The sequence below is a fragment of the Budorcas taxicolor genome, chromosome 2, assembly GCF_023091745.1.
Source record: "Budorcas taxicolor isolate Tak-1 chromosome 2, Takin1.1, whole genome shotgun sequence".
NCBI lineage: Eukaryota > Metazoa > Chordata > Mammalia > Artiodactyla > Bovidae > Budorcas > Budorcas taxicolor.
In genome coordinates this window covers 45,300,248-45,324,941 of record NC_068911.1, presented here as the reverse complement: position 1 = coordinate 45,324,941, position 24,694 = coordinate 45,300,248, and the positions used below count along the sequence as shown (strand labels likewise).

At 38.7% G+C, this 24,694-nt stretch overlaps 1 protein-coding gene across 3 annotated transcripts; it reads right to left on the bottom strand.

The window, feature by feature from the left end:
• Window positions 1–833: 833 nt before the first annotated feature.
• NIPA2 (NIPA magnesium transporter 2) lies at window positions 834–22,704 on the bottom strand. 3 transcript variants are annotated; one of them, XM_052660624.1, is made up of 8 exons: window positions 22,471–22,704; window positions 21,582–21,715; window positions 18,311–18,428; window positions 12,619–12,849; window positions 10,837–10,893; window positions 4,834–4,924; window positions 3,519–3,679; window positions 835–1,875 (listed from the first exon to the last, which is right to left on the bottom strand). In XM_052660624.1, exons 4-8 carry the CDS (start codon window positions 12,755–12,757, stop codon window positions 1,241–1,243), a joined length of 1,083 nt encoding a protein of 360 aa, XP_052516584.1. In that variant the 5' UTR covers window positions 12,758–12,849; window positions 18,311–18,428; window positions 21,582–21,715; window positions 22,471–22,704; the 3' UTR covers window positions 835–1,240. The 3 variants fall into 3 exon arrangements, with proteins under 3 accessions (XP_052516597.1, XP_052516588.1, XP_052516584.1); XM_052660637.1 differs by lacking the exon at window positions 18,311–18,428 and having other exon boundaries at window positions 834–1,875; XM_052660628.1 differs by lacking the exons at window positions 18,311–18,428; window positions 21,582–21,715 and having other exon boundaries at window positions 834–1,875.
• Between the last annotated feature and the right edge of the window lie 1,990 nt (window positions 22,705–24,694).

The following is a 24,694-nucleotide window of genomic DNA, read 5'->3' as shown; positions in this document are numbered from 1 at the left end:
AATAAAATATTGGGAAAATGGAACATGTTTCAGAGACCTGGAAAAATGTCAACTCTGCCCTGGTAAGGCCAGTGAACAGTGAACCTCCCATGGGTGGCTACTTACACAGTAGACCAAGCTTTGTGACTGTGGGGCAGGACCAACAGAATGGAAACAGGCCTAAGTTCTTCCTACCTAGGTGGGAATGAGTTGTATTTTTGAGGCCAATTGATGACAGGTTTTGAAGCTGGACAGAGGTTCATTACACTGTTATTTTTTGCACAGGTTTGATGTTTTCTGTAAACATTTTTTTCATGGACATTTTAACAAAAACAAAATAGTCGTCCAAACTCTTAAGCAAAAATAAGTGCTACAAAGAAATTATGTTTTACAAACACCCTGTTTGTTCTAAACATTCAGACTGAGATCTTTTCAGTTTTATTTCAACGTGAGCTAAATTTAATAATTTATCCTAGTCTTCTGACTTTATTTTCCAGTGTTGTTAGAAGAGCTAAATGACAATGTAACTCATTACGAAAATAAATAGAAAAGTACAAGAGCTGATGTAAAATGGTAATCAAGGGTCCAGCCATCAAGGGATTAGAGTAACTGAAGTAAGCCAGCCAGGCTGTAGTCTGACAAAGGATGTGCTGATTTAACAAAGTGTCATCTAGGAAGGCCATCAAATGTTCATGGTGGCAACTCCCAGCCTGAGAAGTACTTCCATGCAGTTATTTCCTACCTTTTTTTGTTTGTAAGTTTCCTTCATTTAATAATTTAGGTGTCTCTTAAATTAATAGTTCAAAATTTAAATAATTCATTAAATAGGAGTCATTTTTATCGGTAAGATAAATTACAGGATAATGTATTGAGTTAGTTTTGTTTTTGTTTTAATCAAAAAGCCTTAAAATGATCAGGGATTGATAAGAATGGGCATGAAAAATGTACATTTCAGACTTTCATCACCAGTGGGGAAAAAAAGCCTTTTTATAGACCTAAAACTGTCATTACTGCATTTAGATTTTGGTGAAGGAAAATTTTAAATAACTCTACAATAATACAGTGTTAATAGAAATTGGCCATGTATTGAGTCATCATTTAAACATAAGTAATTTCTTGGTCCAAATTAGTGAAACCTAAAAAAAAAAAAAAGGATTGTCTCTAGAGAACATCATCATTTGAGAGCAATGCTTTTTCAGACACATTCTGATACTCAGATTCACTTTTTTATAACAGTTATAGATTAATTACATCTTTCTTCCTAAAAAGCTGTCAGATTTCCATTTCTTCGGGAGATATTTTCAGCAGTGTGTTGTTCAATTCCACAGGTTAGGCTCTCTTCATTATTATTAAGAACTTCATACATACTAGAAAGACTGCCATTCACTGCTTTTTCGTCTTTCCAAAAAGACACAGGCAGACTTGAGAGACTAAAGCTGACGTCTTTAAAGGCATGCAACAAGAATATTCCCACAATGATTGTAAAGAAGCCACTCAGAGTACCAATGACATCATCAACAGGCATATCTTGCCACTCCTTAAAAAGAATAGCTGAACAAGTTAAAACTGATGTTGTGAAGAACACATAATATATTGGAGTCACGATAGAAGTGTTGAATATGTCCAGGGCCCTGTTTAGGTAGTTAATCTGTGTGCTCACACAGACTATAAGGCTCAGCAGCAGGATCCAGGTCAGGGGATGTTGTAGCACAGGTTTTCCAGCAAACAGCTCTTTGATAGCAATGCCCAGGCCTTTAGCACAGGAGACTGAAACTGCTCCAATTACAGAGCAGATTGTGATATATACAAGAATGTTTGTCTGTCCATGCCGAGGTCCCACCACAAAGATTAATATCAAGGACACAATGACCACAAGTGTTGCAAAGACCACAAAACCTGGAGGAGGCAAAGAAAAATTATATTTAGTTAAATGTTTAAGTACTTGATAAGAAGGAGAAAAGGTGTGGTCCTAAAATAAAAATTAGCTTTTGCTGCCCCAGCAAAAACACAGTCATAATAATTTAGTTAAATGTACACACTGGAAGATTACGCTTCATATTCACAAATTATTATACTACTAACATTTTTAAAGTAGTATCTTGGGCCTCATAATTATACAGATATCCCTTAATTAACATGGGACTGAGTTGCATGGATCCAATTATACATGGATTTTTCCAATAAATACAGTACAATACAATCTGAGGGCTGAACCTGTGGATGCGGAACCTCAGACATATAGGATGGGCTGTAAGTGGATTTTCTCATATCCCTAACCTCTGTGTTGTTAAAGGGTCAAATGTATATATATCAAAGAAAACAGTATCAGGCTGACTCACAGCCATCCATCCAAGAACACTCTGCCCTACTTCCACCCACTGGGGTGCTCTAATTCCAATAACAGGTATAATACAATCAGAATAATCAGAAACCAGTGGAGAGAAATTATGAGATGACCTTGAATGCTCAATGATTTGTAGATGCTAAAGAACATTTGTCTAACAGGAGCAAATTTTTAACATACTTAGGGACCAACCACAGGGGTAAAAAAATCAATAAGAGAACTTGACAATAACTGTCGGGATCCAAGTTATATAGGAGACTTGAACCCAACATGATAATAGCTAGTGACTGTGCAGCACTACAGGTCAGACACTTTTCTTAGCAATTTCTATCAATTCAGTCATTAAATTCTCACAACTACCCTGTAATATAGACACTGTCATTTGCAATTTTAAGATGAGGAAACAGCAGTTGTTTCATCTTTTAACTCCTCGAATTCTAGTAATATGATTTTACAGAAGGAAACACAAAAATAAGAATTTGTAAGGAGATGATAGAAACATGAAAGCCAAAAATCAGAAGATAATAACTGATAACAGCAGATTCAAGAAAGCTGAATCCCACATCAGCAGTGATCAAAAATTAGAAAGTGACTCGGTATGCTACAAAGAATGCTCTGAAGATACAAACTACCTCTAGAAGTGGGTTGAAGAGGAGACTAAAAACAGGAGGCCTGGCTAAAGTCTTTTCAAAGAGCACTGAGACCACGTCAGATCCCGGCCCAGTTCTGAATATCTCAGTGACTGGTCCCCTTGCCACAGTGTATGGGAGGACCCCAGACCAGCTGAGTGTGTGGGGGCCTCACTAAAATGGGGGGCTGAAGTCAGGCATATGTCTGATGGTAGCCATCTCCTCTTCCCCACTCAAATCCTAGGATGCTGGCAAGCCAGATAGGAAACTAGGCTGGGAATCTGACCAGCTCAACTCGCAAGGCAGTCAAGGATCATTAGAGAGGGGCCAAAACAAACAGAAAAAGTCTTTGTTAGTTCAACGTAGACAGAGGGAAACGTCAAAGACAATAATAAAATGAGAGGAATCAAAGCAGTCAAAATCTGAAGTAAAAGGAAGTACCCTGAGGTAGCTAGAGAAAGACCACACAAAGCAATGAAGACCCAGCGCAGCCAGAGAGAAATAAAAATTACTCTTGAAAAAGAGTAAAATACAGTAAGACTAATAAAGTTTTTATTTTTTCATACCTGGATCTCCTAGCTTGTGAGACATTTCATTTAAGGTCTCAATCTCCTCTTCTTTTGGAGCATGAATAACCATAACTGTAGATCCCAGAATACTTAGCAAACATCCAATTTTTCCATGAAGATTAAGTCTTTCATTTAGAAAGTATGAAGAAAGAATGGCACTAAAATGGAGGGAAAGATGGAGGATTATTACACAGTCAGCTACTTTTCTCATTTTTAAATATCAACACAACTTAAGAATTACTGAACTCAAACTAAAACACTGAGCTTATAAAGATTCTAGCTTTCAGCCAAGGTAAAGAAAATGCACATTCAATCATAAAATGAAGTTTCTGGGAACTACCTGCTTCATCATACTCTAAACCAGAATAGTTACCATCTTTCTACTGTAGGACATCAATATGAAATTTTACAATAAACAGAGCTATGATACAAATTTAAGAATCTAGGTCCATTTGGACCTATTTGCTCAACTTTATCCTTACTGAGTGATGAATCTGTCATATATTTTCATTTAATTCCACATAACTTGCCTATTAATGATCAAGTTTTAATATTTTATAGCTAGTTTTATTGAAATCTTAAAAAAGTATAAACCTATAAATATAATGGCATAACAAAATTAAGAAAAGACATTACCATAATATTTATTACACATAATACATAAATAGCTTCTTGTATCTTTATATATTATACAATTTCTTGAAAATTACATAATTTTGCATGCAATATAGATTTATATAACTATTAATGTTAAAGAAATATTTATATAACTATTAATGTTAAATACCTATCAATCAACCAACTTTGGGAATACTAGCCAAAATCCAAACTTCAATATGGGCTTAGCTGTTTTGGCTAATGATTAAAACAACAGAAACAGGACAAGTCTTGGACTGTTCCTTCCAAAAAAGTGTCCCAGGCCAGTCTTCAACCTTGCTCCAATCAATTACTTTCTAGACAAGGTATAGAGATCTATTCATCACCAGTCACCACCTACCAAAGTATACATATGTAAAATGATAAATACTGTAATGAATACAACTTGGAATTTTAAAATACTGCAATTAAAGTCGAACTAGTATTGACCCTAAACACAAACAAGACAAAGCATAAAAGCATTTTCTCCCACAACTTGTTAGCTGGCCTATGCACAGAGAATAACATTTCAAAAGCAAACTAATACACAGCATAAAAAAAGTCTCAAGGTTGTTTAAATATAAATTAAACTGAGCATGTGTAATTAGCAGGTACTGAATACCTTACAGATGAAACGTTAACTGCTGTTTCTACACGTGAAGAGCAGGGTCCTCACCTTACTAGGACACTGAGTGCTCCTAACGGAGTCACTAGGGTGGCTGGTGCAAAGGCATATGCAGCAAAGTTGGCCACCTCGCCAGCTCCCACTTGGAGAAAGACAACAAAAGAAAATGTTCAGATAGGAACATATTTAGTCAAAATAGAAAAGGCTGCATTTCACATACATTTTTTAACACACTGTTTAAATTGTTATTCATAAGGGTTCTGTAAATTATCAACATTAGAATAGAATTCAAACCAATTAGAAACAATAGAAACCTATAATTTTAATGGAAAATATCTAATTTCTATGTGGGTTTTTTTTTTTGGTTGGGCTGCATGGCTTGTGGGATCCTAGTTCCCCAACCAGGGATCGAACCAGGGTCCTTGGCAGTCACAGCACTGAGTCTGAATCACTGGGCTGCCAGGCAGTTCCCCTGTGTATGGGTTTTTTAAATTAAAATTATAGTATTTATATCCTATGACAAAAAATCAGCTTAAACAGATATGAAAGCCTTTTTTACTAGCTGTTTTCTTTTTTAAAACCCAACTGTTACATTCAAAAGATATTCTTGGGTTGCTACTATGTGTCAGATGTTCTAGGATGAGGAAAAATAAAGACACTGCTCACCTAAGACATTTTAGTGAACAAAAACAGACAAAACATACAAATGAAGTAAAGTGCTGTTCAGAAAACAAAGCAAGGGAAAGGAATGAAGAGCTGGTGACAGGCAGATAATGTTGCCAGGCAAGGGTGCTTGGATAGAAAGTTTTGATCAGTCAGATATGGAGTGAGGGATTTACCAGCAGCTATGTGGGTGAGGAAAATGGAGAGACATCCCAAGCAGGAAGAACAAGTACGAAATTTTGACTCAAGACCATGTCTGGCATGTCTGAGCAGCAAGGAAGCCTGAGTGATTCATACAAAGCAAGCATGCGGGGAGTGGCTTGAGAGCAGGACCTTTGTGAGTCTCTCAATGGATTTCATCTGAGCTGAAAAGCCACTGAGGAATTTTAGCAGGGGAGGGACATGTGATCACATAACCTAGTAGTGTCTGAGAGTTTCCTGTTTCTCACTCTCCCCAACGTTTGCTAATCTGTTAATGGGAAACAGGATTATTTTATCATGCTATGAATTTGCATTCCCCTTTTTCATATGTTTATTAGCCAAGTTAAATCTTTTAGTGAAGTAAGGGCTTCCCTGGTGGCTCAGAGGTTAAAGCATCTGCCTCCAATGCAGGAGACCTGTGTTCGATCCCTGGGTCGGGAAGATCCCCTGGAGAAGGAAATGGTAACCCACGCCAGTATTCTTGCCTGGAGAATCCCATGGACGGAGAAGCCTGGTAGGCTAACAGTCCACGGGGTCGCAAAGAGTTGGACATGACTGAGCGACTTCACTTCACTTTTTTGGGTTTTTTACCAGTTTGTCTATTAGGGTATTTGTTTTCTCTTATTGATTTTAAGTAATCCTTCATATATTTTTAACACGAATATTTTCTCAGCTTCAAAAAAAGTCTTTGCTATTTCCCCACTGTGGTGTTTACTATGGGCTTGCCAGGTGGCTCCAGTGGTAAAGAACCCACTTGCTGATGCAGGAGATGGAAGAGATGCCTGGGTTGGGAAGACTCCCTGGAGGAGGGCATGCCAACCCACTCCAGTACTCTTGCCTGGAGAATCCCAAGGACAGAGGAACCTGGTGGGCTTCAGTCCACAGGGTCGCAGTCAAACATGACTAAAGTGACTTAGCACCAAGCAACTGTTAGTTCTGCCATTTTTTTTGGCTTAGAAATCCTTTATCATCTTATCATCTTTAATTCACCTAAATTACTAATTTGAAATGGTTTTAGTCATGAATAGCTAAATTTTACTGAGATAATCATATATTTTTTCTCCTTCAATTTAACACAGTAAATTACAGTGACTTGTTTTCCAAGATTATGCCAATTTTGCATCTGCAGAATAAATCTAACTTGCTCATATTATTTTGTTTGTGATTTTTACATATAGGTTTGTGAATGAGACTAGACTTTATTTTTCCCATCTTATTCTGTCCTGATCATGTTTTGGTATTAGGATTATACTAGCTTTTAAGAAGAGTGAGGGAACCCCCTTTTTCTATTATTAAGAAACTTCTTAAAACAATTATTTTTTCTTTAAATGACTGTGTAATTTACCTATGAAACCATCTGGGCTCAGGACTTAGTACATGCAAAGGTTTTAAAACTACAGCTTCAACTGGGTTAAGTTAGAGGAGTATTCCAGTTTTCTATTTCCTCATGAGTATTGATAAACTTTACTTTTCCATAAATTTTATCTATGTTTTTTATCAACTGGATAACTGGATGTTTTTCATAATATCCTGTTAATCTCTATGAAACCTTAATTACATCACCTAGCTATTCTATCTTTTCCTTTTCTTGATCAGTTTCAACAACAGGTTTGTCAAGTTCATTATTCTGAGCATTGACCCAAATGTTGCTTTAATGCCTTGTTTTTCTATTTAAATGCTTTTAGCTCTTCTCTTTACTCCTTCTATGGTTTATTCTACAATTCTTTTTCTATTTTCTTCAACTAGATGCTTCACCTTTCAATTACATTTATTTGAAACCATAAATTTTACTCTACTTCAGTTATATTCCCTAAGTTATGATATTTTGTATTCTGTATCAACATATTGAAGTATTATTTAAATTAAACATACTTTTAAATATTTTCTAATTTCCATTCTGACTTCTTTGAACCACAAACCTGTGGTTTAAAAGTGTATTTCTAAATTTCTACATGTATTTTTCATGTTATATTTTTGTTATTGATTTCTAATATAATGATAATGATCTGTGAAACACTTAAATTATTTGAAAAATTTCAAGACTGGATTTATGGTCCAGCAAATAGTTCATCTGCATCAATATTCCATATGCACCTGAAAATAAAATAGACCTGAAGTTGCTGAGTTCAGTGAGTTAAGTTAAATCTGCTGTTCAGATTTTCTATCACCTTAAGAATTCTACTCTGCCTGTCCCATCAACTGCTCAGTGTCATATTAAAATCTCACTATATGAATTTGGATTTGTGTATTTCACCTTGCTGTTCTGTGTTTCAAGGCCATGTTATTATTTTATTTATTTACGGCTGTACTGGGTCTTCACTGTTTGCCTGAGCAAACATTCTTCAGTTTTCGGTGCACAGGGGCTGCTCTTTGTGGTGGTGCACAGGTTTCTCCTTGCAGTGGCCTCTCGTTGCAGAGCACAGGGTAAGGACTTAGGAGGTGTTGATATATGAGCTAAACTGCTCCATGGCATGTGGGATCTTCCCAAACCAGGGATCAAACCCATGTCCCCTGCAATGGCAGGCAGATTCTTATCCACTGTGCCACCAGAGAAATCCTCAAGGCCATATTATTAAATAAAGTCAGGACTGATAAAACCTCCTGAGTTGAACCCTTTGTTTTTAAGAAATAATCTTCTATCTCCAGTGTTGTTTTGCTATGAAGTATATTTTTTCTAAAACAATAATAGAAATGTGAAGTTTCTTTAGGCATGTTCTTCCATCCTTCTCTTTCAGCCATTTTATATCCTCATGTTTTATAGTTTACCTTACAACAGGCATGCAGTTTTTTTATTACTTGTTTTTATAAATCCAATAGAATAATCTTTGTCTGTAACTGGGCCATTTCATGCACAGTAGTTGATAGACCTGGATTTAAATATACCTGTGGCTGATTCATGTTCATGTTTGGTAGACACCAACACAATATTGCAAAGCAATTATCTTTCAATTAAAAATAAAATTTAAAAGTAAGTTAAAAAATAAACATACCACATTCTAAAAGATTTTCAAGAGTTTAAAATTAATAATGTAATACTTCAAATATTCAGAAAAACAGAATAAAATATAAATGACAGCTATATATCCACCACCTGAATGGTATCACCCTTCTTAGAGCAGTTCACAAGTTCTCTTTCAAAAGCTGCCTGCTACGGAGTCTGTAGTTACCTCTAGGGCAGAAGTATTTCCAGCTGATCCTGAGCTTTATGTGTTTCCCTGATGCTGGCTAGGTAATTCTTAACTATCATGTTGGCTCTTTAATGCTTTTAAGAGGATGCTTTTTTATATCCTGTCCAGTCTTTCAACTTGTTTTCAGCAAATCTTTATTAGTTTCATCTTCAAAACACATCCAGAATGCTACCACTTCTCACCACACTAACTGCCATTACTCTGGGTCCATGCCATTATCACCTCTTGCCAAATTATTTCAATGGCTTCTTACCGGTTTCTCTGCTTTTGCCCCTGCGAAGTCTATGCCTCAACACAGCAGCCCAAGAATTCCTATTAAAACCTGCGTCTGTACATGTTACCCCTTTGTTCAAGCCTCCAGTAATTCCCCATCAAACATAAAAGTCAAAGTCTTTTCTGTGACATACAAAGCCCCATGTAATCTAGGCCCTCATTACTTCCCTAAATTAACCTCAACCACTGCCCTGCACTCCCACTCCCTTACTATCCTTACCTCTTTATGGTTCCTGAGGTTTTAGTAATCCAGTGCTGTACAGCAAAGCACCCCCAAAACTGGCAGCTTAAAACAACAAATGTCAGCCATGTTTTCTGTTGGCCAAGACAATGATTCCTCATAGTTTCTGCTGATCAGCAGATACTTCTCAATCAGGGTCTTTCAAAAGGTTGCAGTCGAGATACAGTCTGGAGCCTGTGCCTTGCCACAACCTGGAGGACTCACATCCAAGGTAACTCACATGACCAGTAAGTCAGTAACTGAGTGTAGCCTGGGGACCTCTCCTCAGGGTGACTGTCCTCCAGCACAGTAGCTGGCTTCAGAATGACCAATCAAATCAATCAAGGCAAAATCTTAATGCCTCTGATGACTTAACTCACAAGTCATCAACTCTGTTGTATACCTTGATCATATTGCATTAATTCAGTTTGAGAGGAGATAATACAAAGTTGTGACTACCAGGGAGCAAGAAGCTTTGCAGGCTATCTTGGGTTCTGCCTACCACATTTTAACCTGCCAGGCATGGTCCTGCTCGCTGTCTTCATGTTTTATTATTTCCTCCTGCTTAAAATGTTCTTCACCCAAATACCCATATGGTCAGTCCCTCACTTCCTTTATCTTTTACTCAAATATTATCTTTCCAATGAGGCCTGCTCTGGCCCCTCAACTAAAATATAAACCTATCTATCCTTCATTTTACTACATCCCTTCTCCACATACTACTAGCAAACATCAGCATTTATCACTAACACACAGTTTACCTTTACTGTTGTCCACCTAGAAAGCAAAGTCTCCTATGGGTAAGAATTTTTCTCTTTATTCTGTTTATTCTATCTCCAGCACCTAGAACACCTGACATACAAAAATAAATGATCAAGAAGTATGTGCTGAATGAATAGTTAAATTGTCTCTTTGTTATTTCAACTGCCCTTAGAAAAAAAATTTACATAATTCAATCCTGAATATTTTGAAAGCTCAGCGTCTCAAGGATCACTCTATGTACCTTTTAAAAGACAATCATCAGAGCCCCCTCGCCTGCCCCCTTGCACCCCTCACAAGCATCCTACACTAATAAACCTACTTCTTGACTATCAAAAAAATAATACATAAAAATCATCAAAGTATGCATGGAAGTCTTAGCAAATGCATACCTCCTTTCTAATTTGGAATGAAAATCAATGGAAGGACAGGAATTAAAAACAGGATGCTTTCTATGATCTTTCACTTTCAAAATCACCTTAAACTGAGCATAACTTTTAAAAATACATATATATGTCAGGCATGTTTTAATCAGATAGACAAAAGTTTTCACATCCAAATTAAATAAACTATTAAACTGTTAAGTGACTTATACAGGCTTAAATTTTTACATATTTTGAGTTTTGTTCATCAAAAAAACCCAGAATGTTAAGTTTTAAAATTTTCTGGTAATATAAGGCTGTAAAATAGTATACATAAATATTTCAATATACACCTATAGCATTTTCTTGAAACATCCTCTATACATACTTGATAGCAGTCCGGCCCACCACAACCATTCTTTGAGATATGCATGGCCACCTTGACCTGTCAATAAAAACATATTTTACTTCTTTGGAAGATTATTAGACTTCAATGTATTTATGACAACAACTAGTAATGACAGATTTTAAACTATCATTTGCTTATTATTACTATATTGAATAATGGTTTCATCATGATTACACTAGAGAAGGCAATGGCACCCCACTCCAGTACTCTTGCCTGGAAAATCCCATGGACGGAGGAGCCTGGTGGGCTGAAGTCCATGGGGTTGCTAAGGGGGGGACACAACTGAGCGACTTCACTTTCACTTTTCATTTTCATGCATTGGAAAAGGAAACGGCAACCCACTCCAGTGTTCTTGCCTAGAGAATCCCAGGGATGGGGGAGCCTGGTGGGCTGCCATCTATGGGGTCGCACAGAGTCGGACACTACTGAAGCAACTTAGCAGCAGCAGCAGTAGTAGAAGCATGATTACAAAGGGGAATTCTTAGATAATATTTTTATGATTATCTTTAAAAAGGGGATGTGAGGATCACAACAATGTGAATGAAGGAGTTAAATCAATCCTTCTATTTCAGTTCATACTTCATGCTTTTGTTTTGTGAACTTACCTTCAATAAACAAAGTGAACCAATCAGAAATAGCCCAACTTCTAGTAAATTAGATAGCGGAGAAGCCATTTCGGTGTGGGTTAGCCCCACTTATGAGGTAGTAACCCTGGAGAAAGGGGTCCTTTATTGACCAGAACATAAAAAGATTGAGCACTGCTCAGAGTCTGGAGCTTCCAGGATGTTCATCCTGCCTTTTCCTCTAGACCATCCTTCACTTTCCTCTAGACCAAACTAACAAAATTCGGAAGCAATCAGTACTTAAGCCACTATTCAAAAGAAAAAGTCAATGTGAATGAACCCTTTGATAAGCATATCCACATAGAAAATGTGAGTACGTGACTTAGGAATGAGGATATACTTGTTCAAATAGTATATGCCAATACTGTCTCCTTTCTGCATGAAATCCAACTGAGGTCATTATTTTAAGAGTTTGATTAGGTATGGCTATAGAAATGGCACAGAAAGAAGGTAATTTTTTTTTTTTTTTACTGCCAAAGCAGATTTTCCTGTGAGAACAGAACTGGGTCTAAAACTGAAGCAGAGGCTGAATGACAGAACATGGCCAGAATGCAACATAAAGCTGGAAGCTGTTATGATACACCAAAGTTACAGGGAGTTCAATCACATCAGGCATTTCCCAGGGGCTCATGGCTTGTCAGTAGTTTCTGGGGATCAACCTATACCACCCATCAGGATTTCACTCAACTGAGTACACTTCAACCCAAAGAAGCCAGCTCTCTTTCCTGCCAATTTGAGATCAGGAAGGAAAATGTCTAAGGAAAAAACAAACTTTTACTATCATTGACAAAAGAACCTAGCCTTCGATAAGATTCTGATTCTATCCATACAACCTCATTTCCTTCTCTGCAGACTATCAAAATTTAAAGAAAGGGCTGGATGCTAATTGGGTATTGGTCCCTATTCCCACTTTGATAATAACTGCAAGAGGGAGTAGTTAATTTATTTTGACAACTTTTTATTTTTCTTATTACAAAAGTGATTCTCTATAAACATGTACAATTCTTACAAAGTCCAAAGTTTTGAATATAGTCACTAGGAATGAAGATATAGTCTTTTACAGTCAAAGAACCCAAATATCAATACAAAGGAACACACTGATACCATTTCAAAGTCACACAGGGCATAAATAACTTACCTGCTCTCATGGAGCCTTTTCTGGCAAGTCGCAGAAGGCCTTTTTTTTTCAAAATGAAACTCCCTCCAATGAAAATACTGGAACTCATAGCCAATCCCAGACCAATATAAAAGTCATACTTTCCATGCCCCTGGCTCATTTCGCTTGTTACTTAAAAAGCTACTGTGAATCACATTGATCAAGAACAGAGAAACTGTTGGTGCTGGAGGCAGGATGATGCAGTCTTCAAATCTAAAGAGGGAAAACAAAAGGAAATTTTCACAGAATGACAGGATGCATGATCACTGCAAAATTTTACTCTTTCTTTTCTCATAAAATAATAATACTTTTTATTACTACTATTAATAACAAATATATTTACCATTTGTATTTAGCACTAATCTAATTATATATCCTCCAATTATGGAAAAAGATGGGATTGTGATATAAAACCAAACTTAAAAATTAGGACTTCCCTGGCAGTCCAGTGGTTAAAACGCCGTGCTTCCACTGCAGGGGGCAATGGTTCAACCCGTGATCAGGGAACTGAGATGCTACATGCTGCGCGGTGCAGCCAAAAAAGAAAAAAGACTGAACTCATAGAAACAGAAAACTCTGAAAGGTGGGGGTTAAGGGGTAGAGAAAGGGAGTGAAGGTGGTCAAAACATACAACCTTCCAGTTGTAAGATTAATAAGTGACATAGTTAACACTAGCCTATTGTGTAGGCTAGTGAATGTTGCTAGACAGTAGATCTTAAAAATTCTCATTACAAAAAAAAAATAACCCATTTAGCTATGTGTGGTCATCGATGAACGTTAACTAAACTTACTGTGGTAATTATTTTGTAATATATACACTATGCGGTACACCTTAAACTAATACAATGTTACATATCAACTATAATTCAATAAAACTGAGGAAAAATAAAAAGTAAAACCATATTAAAATTGATTTTATAAACTCTGGTTTCCTATTTTAAAAATGTTTCCTGTCTTAGCTGCATAGTCCATAGTTAACAAACTTTCCTAAGAAAAAAAACTCCTCAGAATGAAAATGAGGCATAAAAACACACAAATCTAGTTTACAAAAACATTTACCAATTTTACAAATGTGTCTTTTTGAATACTCTATACAAAGAAACAAAAAATTTTCTCAAGCATATATTTTCTTCTTAGAAATCTATGTAGATGTAAGTATATGGTAATTTATCTCTCATGTAGCCTATTCAGGAATGTGTATGGAGAAAGCAGATGTCGCATTATTCTGTCATAGCAGAGAACGAAGTCTAGCAGACAGATGTTTGTCAGGGTGTGTGTGTGGTACTCTTGGCCCTTTTAGAAAACAGGAGGGCCATGGAACCTAGAAGACTCACGCTGTAAGACCAGAAAGGATGCGTGGCTTACCAAAGACCACAGTGTTTTCAAAACAGCCAAAACTCAGAACTCTGCTGGCAAATAAACTAAATTGGGTAGAAAAGCAGAGGAAAAAACACTTACTCAGCTACAAGGTTTACCACTGGTTATAACAAACTGCCAGCCCAACTTTCTGATATGTCTTGAGATTTTTTTTAGTCCCACAATTTAACAACTGCATCCCAGAATTAATCTACAGTTCAGTCAGGATCCTTAGTCATTAACCTTCACTGACCAGCCAGATTTTTCCATTCTTCAGGTTACAGGTCTCTGGCCCTTAACTAAAGCAACTTAATTTCCTATCTTCCTAGCCCCTCAATTGCCTTATCCATCCACTCAAACAGGTTTTACTGAACATACGTTCTGTGCACTAAGCAGTATGATCAGCTGTTTGGATAAAACGGTAATAGCTTTTAGTCTTCAGTGGGGAGACACACAAGGGACAGATTATAACGGGGTTGGGAAGTAAGTGATATAGGTGAGGGAGATTAAGAGGTACAAACTTTCAGGTACAAATAAATGAATCACTGAGATGAAACATACAACATGGGGAACATAGTCAATACCAATGTAATATCTCTTTATGGTGATAAGATGGTAACTAGGTTCATCATGGTGATTGTTTTATAACATATAAAAATATCATAATTAATCCTGAAATGAATTTCTAAGGTTCCAAGCTGCTGAAATAGTGAACTAATTGCATCCTTAAGCAAATGATCTTAGTTCTCTGAATGTTGAGCTTTAAGTCAACTTTTTCACTCTCCTCTTTCACTTTCATCAAGAGGCTTTTTAGTTCCTCTTCACTTTCTGCCATAAGGGTGGTGTCATCTGCATATCTGAGGTGATTGATATTTCTCCCAGCAATCCTGATTCCAGCTTCTGCTTCTTCCACCCCAGCGTTTCTCATGATGTACTCTGCATGTAAGTTAAATAAGCAGAGTGACAATATACAGCCTTGACGTCCTCCTTTTCCTATCTGGAACCAGTCTGTTGTTCCATGTCCAGTTCTAACTTTTGCTTCCTGACCTGCATATAGGTTTCTCAAGAGGCAGGTCAGGTGGTCTGGTATTCCCATCTCTTTCAGAATGTTCCACAGTTTATTGTGATCCACACAGTCAAAAGCTTTGGCATAGTCAATAAAGCAGAAATAGATGTTTTTCTGGAACTCTCTTGCTTTTTCCATGATCCAGCGGAAGTTGGCAATTTGATCTCTGGTTCCTCTGCCTTTTCTAAAACCAGCTTGAACATCTGGAAGTTCACCAGCCCTGGGTATTCTTTGGAAGGAATGATGCTAAAGCTGAAACTCCAGTATTTTGGCCACCTCATGCGAAGAGTTGACTCACTGGAAAAGACTCTGATGCTGGGAGGGACTGGGGGCAGGAGGAGAAGGGGACGACAAAGGATGAGATGGCTGGATGGCATCACGACTCGATGGACGTGAGTTTGAGTAAACTCTGGAAGATGGTGATGGACAGGGAAGCCTGGCGTGCTGCGATTCACGGGGTCGCAAACTGTCAGACACGACTGAGCGACTGAACTGAACTGAAATGAAGCCAATGAGCCAACATAAAAGTGGTTCAAAAAATTTTTTTATATATTTTGTACTTGGAACATAGCATTATGGGTCAATTATACAATAATTAAAAAAAAACTTTCAATACTAAACTTCCAGGTATGAAAAAATACCTTAAAAACAGTACTTACTGTAATTGCATAATAAAATTTGACAATTTTCTTAAACACAAAGGAATGAAACCCTCTGCTAGTTTTTCACATCTAGTGGCTTAGTTTGAATCAATTCCCTTATTTCTCCTTCTTATTAATAAATATATGAAAATGAAAGAGAAGTTCTAAATCTATAATTAAACTGCTCTATCACAAGAAAAAAAAGATTATAACAAAATAAAAAGTGTGTTTACAGGTTCCCACCATACCCTACAACTTGTTTATCCATGTTTATGACTCAGTTACCCTCAGCAGAGCTTCTGGGCTCCTGCACAAGAGTCACCTTTATTTATCCTGTGTGCCAAGCTATCCGGCAATCTCAAAATATGTCAGAAGTAATCTGGGTGAATACTGATGAATGGAATCTTATGATTGGCTCTAAAAAATAAAGCTGGCTATTTATGAGTAAGAAAACCAGTGCATCATTCCGCTTAGCATTCTAAAATGTAACCATGGTAAAACATAGCCTATAAACTGAAAAACTGTGAAAAGTTGTCAAAGTATGCTGGGAAGTGATAGTACCACATACAAATGAACATGCAAAGATAACAATAACAATGGCTGGAAAATGAGTGAAGAAACCTAGCCACCACTAAACACTTCAGCCTACTTGGCAGATATATTCTTCTAATGAGCAAGAGTCATCTAACTGAAATGAACCCTCCTCCTTTAACCACTATGTTCATGGAACAACGTTCTTAATTACCATACAAGTTCAAGAGTCTGAATATCCTAGAATCAATAAAACAGAACCTTGTTATCTGCAAGGACCATACTCAGAAACAAGCCAAGCTTATCTATAATTCCAATCCCATTATAAGGATAGCCTCACAAATCCTAGTGGCTTAGATGGTAAAGCGTCTGTCTGCAATGCAGGAGACCCGGGTTTGATCCCTGGGTTGGGAAGATCCCCTAGAGAAGGAAATGGCAGCCCACTTCAGTATTCTTGCCTGGAAAATCCCACCGACTGAGAAGCCTGGTATGTTACCGTCCATGGAGTCGCAAAGAGTCGGACAACAACTGAGCGACTTCACTTTCACAAATCCAAATTCAGACTTTATAAAACTGACCTTCAAATACCAAATGTGTAGCTACCAACTTACTAATATTTACTAGTGCTTAAAGTTGAGCGACTTCACTTTCACTTTTCACTTTTATGAATTGGAGAAGGTAATGGCAACCCACTCCAGTGTTCTTGCCTGGAGAATCCGAGGGACGGGAGAGCCTGGTGGGCTGCCGTCTATGGGGTCACACAGAGTCAGACACGACTGAAGCAACTTAGCAGCAGCAGCAAAATTAACTTTCCACTAAATGGCAAGTTACAAGTAATATAAGGTCTAAAATTAAGATCCAATATATTATGCTGCCTTGACACCTGGTAAAACTGGGGTGACCTAACCACAAGTTTCGTTCCTCCCCTACTCTGCTTTCATGGATACGTCCCAAAGTCAAACAGCCCTCCTTATCATGGAGACCAGGCACAATTCCTGCTTATCCCTGAGTAGTGAGCTTCACTGCCTTGACAGACTGCAGAATTATTAAAGCAAGCCAGTCACACCCTCTTGCAGGAACTGAGGCAGCCCTCAAACTCCTGCTTGCCTCACAGAGGTCCTGGTTCCTTACTCTGCAGCACATGTGCAGCCCTGTGTAGTATCTGCTGTGCTCCTCCTAGACATGTCAAAGTGACTAATGAACTGTTGTCTAAGAAACTGGTCTCACGTGCCCAGTGTCTAATGTCATGGGGAGGAAATCTTCTGCAGCAACAAGGTGAAGAAGAGATGACTAAACCAACACATTAAGTCAGAATCTTATTTTATCCTATGATCACTGAAAGTTCACTGTTCTTAACTTTACTATGTCTATATATAAATTTTCTCTATATTTTATATAAAGTTGCATGATACTATTTAAAATCTTTTCCCCTCTTTTCTTTTTATTGTTACTGACTTACTGTGGAAAGCTTCAAGCATACAAAAGCAAAAAAGGATTTTTTTGATCAGTTGGGTCAATCTTATTATGCACGTGGCTTTGGAGAGCTGTATCCCTCATCCCAAATTCATTTCCAAACACAGAATCATGGCTCCCTTCAGACAAGTCATCACTGCCCAGACATACCACAGCCCCTCACATCCTTCTTTCCACTATGTAAGTGGATGCTCTTCACTTCAGGCCAGGTCACACTTCAAGTTGTGCTATAAAGACTTGTCCAGTACCTACAGCCCACAGGCATTTTCTCTCCTGGGCAATTATTTTATTTACAGACAGGTTCATAAAATTTATTTCCCAATTACTATTCTATCTTTGAAGATAAATTCTACGTTTCTTAAAAACAATGACTAGTTATTCGTGGTGGTTTCCCCAGAAAAACGCACTCACTTATACTGGCAAATCTGATTCATAAGCTTTTCTAAAATTAAGGTTATTTGTTGTATGTGTTTGTTCACTTACTGAATACACCAGTGTGTACATGGGTGGGGAAGGATGCCAAGTAACATAAAAGTTGCATACCATCAAGCTATAAAGTAGCCTTCAGCCACTAAACTAAGTAAATGAATCACCTCATTTGACTTACACAGCAATGAGTCAGAATCTGTTTCCAAGCACAGAGAAGTTCCACCGTGCTACGTGGGGACAACAATGAACACCCAGAAGGATGTTCAACTCCCAAAGCAGCAGCCAATGATATAGATCTGTGGAGAATGTTACACAGAAAATGAAACAAAATTAAGGGGTCTAATCTAAAGCAAAGAATGTGGATACAGACTAATGTAGAATAGGACTAAAAGATGGGTATGTTTTGATGCTCAATGAAGCGTGAAATTCAGAAGACTATCTTCATTTGGATTTGTTGTTAATGTTGTATAGCTTTTGACTACTGCATTTATGAATACAACTACATATAACATTTTAAAAACCATGTTGTATTTAGGTTATCTAATAGTTTATATAAAAATATTATTTTTTGTTCAATTAAAACAAAAAGAAAGGAAAGAAAATGAACATCAGCATGAATGTCCTGAAAGGAATATTTGCTTCACTATTCTCAGACCTGGAAACGTTCTGTTCCCACTCTGTATAACTGAAGGTCAATCACAGCCAGGAGAGCCTGAAAGAGATTATTTTTTATTTCTCAAGGATTCGCTTCAGGCCGAGCCAGATTTAAAAATAGTTAAACAAGAAAGCTTGCTAAGTTTCACTTCAACTAGGTTCCCAAACCAGAAATGACGAGTCCCAGGTGGTAACCTGCCCATCTTGCCTCTTAGAGGGACTCAGGTGAAAGGTCCCAGTCCGCTACCCCTGACTGTTACAGTTTTTTGGTGGCAATCTGTTTAATAAACATATACTAAGCAGCACACGTCCCAAGCACTGGCGTTATAAAGGTGACCAAAAGTTCCTGTCCTCAAGGATTCCACAGCTAAGTAAGAATTCTGAAAATAAACTATTCAAATTTTAAACACACTTCCAAATTTTAAAAACTTTTAGAATTTTCAGCTTGTTCTAACAGGCACTTGATTTTCATAATTGATTTCACTAACATCTATGAACACTTACACTGTTAACTTTCATCAAATGCAATTATGTCAAAAATGAAATTAATACAGCTCAAAGAAAAAAAATTATGAAATTGGTCCAGTTCCTTCTAAAGCACGAGAACATACAATTTAAGGAAGAGGAAAACATGGACCGGTATTCTAACACCTATATGAAAAGCCTGAAATACGATTTGTTTTGGGAATTCCGTGGCAGTCTAGAGATTAGGACACAGTGCTTTCACTGCCCTGGCCCCAGGTTCAATCCCTGCACAGGGAAAGATCTTATAAATTGCAGCACAACCCCACGCCCCCCAAAAAAAACATGAAAAAAAGATTTACTTTGCAAAATGACATCAACAATTTCAAAGCTAGCTAACTTTAAAAATTATACCTATTTATTTAACAGTTTTAAACTTATCACAGCACTTTTGACATTTCAGTTTCACAAGAGCTTACATGTGATAATGTTAAGTAACTTCTCATGCAGCTGGTATAAGTAGCAGCCCTGGGATTAGAAAATGAGTCTCCTCATTCTCAGCCTTTTGCGTTTTCCATTAGTTTCCTTTTAGTCCCCAAGCTGGAACACAATCAAGGGGCAACTCAAACCAGATTCTCAGTGAAGGTCAGTCTTCATGCCCAGCCTGCTTCTCATGTTTGAACTGTGGCTTCACCATCTTTCATCACCCAAATACCCTACAACAGCCAAGGGTGCCAGATGGATTCTCTCTGAGAGAAGCCAGCCAGTGGCTGGCTACCCACTATTTACAGAAAGAATTCCAAATTTTGTAATCCAGTATCTAAGACCTTTCACCATTTGCTCCAAACCTGCATTTTAAATCTCTGCTTCCCAATGCTGTATTTCATATACTATGGCTCCACCCGCGGTCAACACGCTGCTGCCATTCTTACTTATTCCTTTCACTCCTCTATATCTTTTTTACATTATTCCTTTCATCTTTAAAGACCTACTTCAAAAAAGCACCTCCACAATGAAGCCCTGCTTGAATTCCATAAACCAATTTTTTTCTGAATGTGCTAACCTTTATTCTGAATCTTTCTTTGGACATTTTTCCAGCCTCTATTATGATTACTAATGTACATGATTTATACCCCCCTCACTGTGGCTCCCTATGGACAATGGTATGCTTACTTCATTTACTCAGTCAACAAATAACTGATTTACAGTAAATGAATACATACTATGTTCAAAAACATGGATACACAGTATATACAGCAGACCAAAAACCCTGCCCTTGTGGAGTTTACCTTCTGTTGGTAAATAAGAACATTAATTTGGAAGGTGGTGAAAGATACAGTGAGAAGTAAAGCACGTTAAAGATATTGAGTAATCTTAAAGATATTGGGTAATATAAAGTAATTGGGTTCAGGGGCTTCTATTTTAACTAAGCTGGTTAGGAGGCCTATTGGAGAATGTAACATTGAGTAGAGGCTTGAAAGAAATAGTAAAAGAACAAAGTACAGAAAGAAGCAAGTGCAAAGGCACTAAGGCATGAGCAAGCACACAGTTTCTTAGGAAAAGAAAGGCTACTATAACTGGCACTAACTGAATCAGAGGGCTTCCCAGGTGGCTCAGTGGTAAAGAACTGGCCTGTCTAGCAAAAGATGTGGGTTCGACCCCTGGCTCAGAAAGATCCCCTAGAGAAGGAGATGGCAGCCCACTCTAGTATCCTTGCCTGGGAAATACCATGTACAGGGGAGCTTGCTTGGCGGGCTACAGTTCATGCAGTAGCAAAAGAGTCCATCGTTGTTTAGAGACTAAACAACAAAAACTGAAGGAAGGTAGGTGGGATACTACAGAGAGCTGTTTTCATACACGAGAAATATCCTCAAAAGAGTATAATTGTTTCTCATTATTATGTCTCCCTAATAGTAATAACTACCACTTACTGAACACCTCTGGAGGCACTGGTGTGATTGATACACATTATCAATCCTGGTGATTGATACACATTAATTATAATCCACACAATAATGAGAAAAAGCTATCATTACCCCCCGCCTTTTAGGTAAAGAAACCAAACCTCCCAGAGGTTAAATCTCAAGTAGAGGATCACAGAAAAGTTGCACAGCCTGAAATGGAACTTAACTGTCCACTGGACTCAACTTCTATACAGACTACCCACATCTAAGAGTTCTCATTATTTACTTCTGCTTGATTTCCATTGCTTTAATTTTTTCCAGCCTCTCCTTGGGCTAATTATTTTTAAACATAGTAACTATAAATACTACGGAACCTAACTTTCCAATCCTATTTAGCAACAGTAATTATAAATTAAAATTTTAACTTACATGTAAGTTTAATATGGTCTCTTATGAATAAAAGGCTGGAAGAGGTTAGAGATGACTTATTCATTCTCATTTCCTCGTAAATAAAACCCTTTATTCTCATTTAAAGTTTTAAGCCCTGGCAGAGTAGCTCCAGCCTGGAAAGAAGAAAATACAGAAGTAGCAAAAGGAATGAATAGTTACTGAATACTTTTTTAAATTTAGCTACTAGTCTCCATACTCATTTTACTTACCAACTAACATAAAACCTACTCAACTGAGCATAACATACTACTTCATCAGACAGCTTACTGGTATGAAACAAAGATCTCTATTCTCTCATATTTATTGTTAGTACTTTAATAAAAAATGTACTAACTGGGTTCATGGTACATAGGGAATTTCTAGAAACAAAACTAAAACATAGAGTGTAGTAAATGAACTGAAAAATCTAGAAAAGAGATTCAAGAGGCAAACACAAAATCAAAGGTATAATGAATTTTGTTCAGTCGTATGGCGAGAGAGGGTTCACTGACTTTATAAAAGTTAGGAAATTAAACAGGCCATGCTCAAAACGTTACAGCGACATCTAAGGCTTGTTCAACTGTCAATATCTCCGTTGTAGCTGAAACAATCTTTTAGAACTCATAACAAAATGAAACTACTTTAATGAACTTAATGAACAAGCGCCCCGAAAATGCCAGGCAAGGTTTCTGTGGGATTTATTGGCAATCCAAATCACGGTGGAATTACTCGATGACGGGGGAAATTACTTCCATCTCAGAACACGCGTGGCTCAGTGTCTCCAGAGAAAAGAGGCGCCCCTGAGGAGTCCTTCCCGACCCGAGGGGCAGGCCTGCCCACAGTTAGCCCCTTCGCGCTTGCCTGAAATGAAGAAAAGTGGAGACCTCACCGAAGTTGGCTGGCCCGCCGCGCGGCTTCCCCTCCGCTATCCGGCCCGGGTCACCTCTGCTCACACCCCCACACAGGCCGCTCCGGCTACCCGCTCCTGAGCTCGCGCGGCCACCGCCTTCGTCTCCGTCCAGTGGGAGGTGTGAGCATCCAGGGCTGCAGCCGTGCGCACCGCTTCCTCCATGGGGGAGCGCCCGGGGGAACTTGTCCCAGACGACCTCCAGCCCCCACCACAGCCGCCGCCACCGCCGCCACCGCCGCCACCACCAGGACCTTAAAGAGACAGCTCAAGAGAGCCTGGGCGCGGCCGAGTGACGCACGAGGCAGCGCGCGCACGCGCAGTGTGGCGCGGCAAACGCCCCGCCCCCGGTGCACCTTCCGGAGAAGGAGCGGGACAGAGGAAAGTGATCTGGATTGTTGGCTGACCAAGTGATCAAAATCAAATCAACATCAACATCAAGAAGTGCCATGTGCGGTGAATTCCCACGCGCGGTTAGCACATCAAGCTATGTCTCTAAGCTATCCTAGGGAAAGGTGCTCCGAGAGGGCAAGGGCGGGACTAGAGTGAGACCCGGAGGCCCGGGCGAATAGGAGGAGGCCAAGGGGTGAAACCAAGTGCTGGGGGCGGGGCCGAGTTTGGCCTTCTCCGGGTAAGGCCTTCTCTTCCCAGATGGTAACTATCCGAAACTGTTTGTTACGTTCTTTGGGAGGGTTCATTGTTTGCTCAAAAGCCGACCTCCCGACACTTGGGAGGTTCATTTTTCATGAGATGCACGGGAAACCCACTGTTAAGCTGCCCTGCCTTGGCTTCTTCTGGAACGTAGGAAGTTCCTGGGACCCATGATAATCGTTTCGTCAAAAAAGGACGAGGAGGGCTCATTTATTAGAAACTAGAGGAGCAACAATGGCAATGGCTCCCCACTCCAGTACTCTTGCCAGGAAAATCCCACGGACGGAGGAGCCTGGTGGGCTGCAGTCCATGGGGTCGCTGAAGGTCGGACACGACTGAGCGACTTCACTTTCATGCATTGGAGAAGGAAATGGCAACCCACTCTAGTGGTTTTGGCTGGAGAATCCCAGGGACGGGGGAGCCTGGTGGGCTGCCGTCTATGGGGTTGCACAGAGTCGGACACGACTGAAGTGACTTAGCTTAGAGGAGCAACTAGCTGGATCTGGAGTGAGACCTGCTAATAAAACAATAATACCTTGGTTACAGGTGCAATTCCTCTGGGGATATTTTTCCAGTTTTTGACCAGATACGGGAACACTATTATACCAAATTTAAATAATTTTGGGTGGGAATCTTTCTAAAATGAAGTCTGTGCTTATTTAGCCAGAAAATGCCAAATGAAATTTGCTTGTTTAGGACTGTAGTCTCATTGGACTATTATCTAGACTGCACAGTCCCTGACTACTCTGGTTTTGGTAACTATGCAGCTTCTAATTTAAAAGCTTTTAATCTTCCTGAAACTTGGCAACCCGAGAACTGTCCTTTTTGGAATTGGCTCAGAGGAACTTTTTTGTTTACTTTTTTGGTCTCACCTGTTGTATCTAGAGGACATGGTCAAATAAGCAATTACATTGACTATTGAAAGATAGTTGACAAGCTGGTCTCTAATGATGCAGTAGAGTGTTAAAAATGGCTCTAATTCTGTGCCCATCCATGTGCCCACACATTTTGCAGAGTGGCTTTGCAGTTCTACTCCATCCCGACTCTGCCTTAACCAAGAAAATGTGGTGGTTGCCAGCCTAAATCATGATAAGAAGCCTGGACTAGTGGGCTGGAGGAGGAGACCAGGTGGAGCAGAGCACCTTGCAAAGCCACCTAACTGACCCAGAGAATAGACATAGAGCCAAGCTGGCTGAGGTTCACAAAACTGTCCTGTTGATCCAGAGATACATGAGAAAGAATAAAGGAATCTTCTATTAAGCCACTCTTTTTGACATGAATAGGTATGTAGCAATAACATAAATTCCAACAGGTACCTCTAGGAGGCAAGTGGCTGTAATGGAAGCAGTGGCTAGTTCGTATGAGCAAAAACGCTTCGAAACTATGTCGACCTAACAAATTTGCTCGTGCCTCTTTTCTGCCAGTATTGTAATCATACCAACTGAATCCTGCCTCATCTAGTCATCTCTCTCTCATCACTGTAGCTCACAGACTCATCTCAAATTCAATATCTGAACTCACCACACACCTGACACTTATGTTTGCACAGTGTATT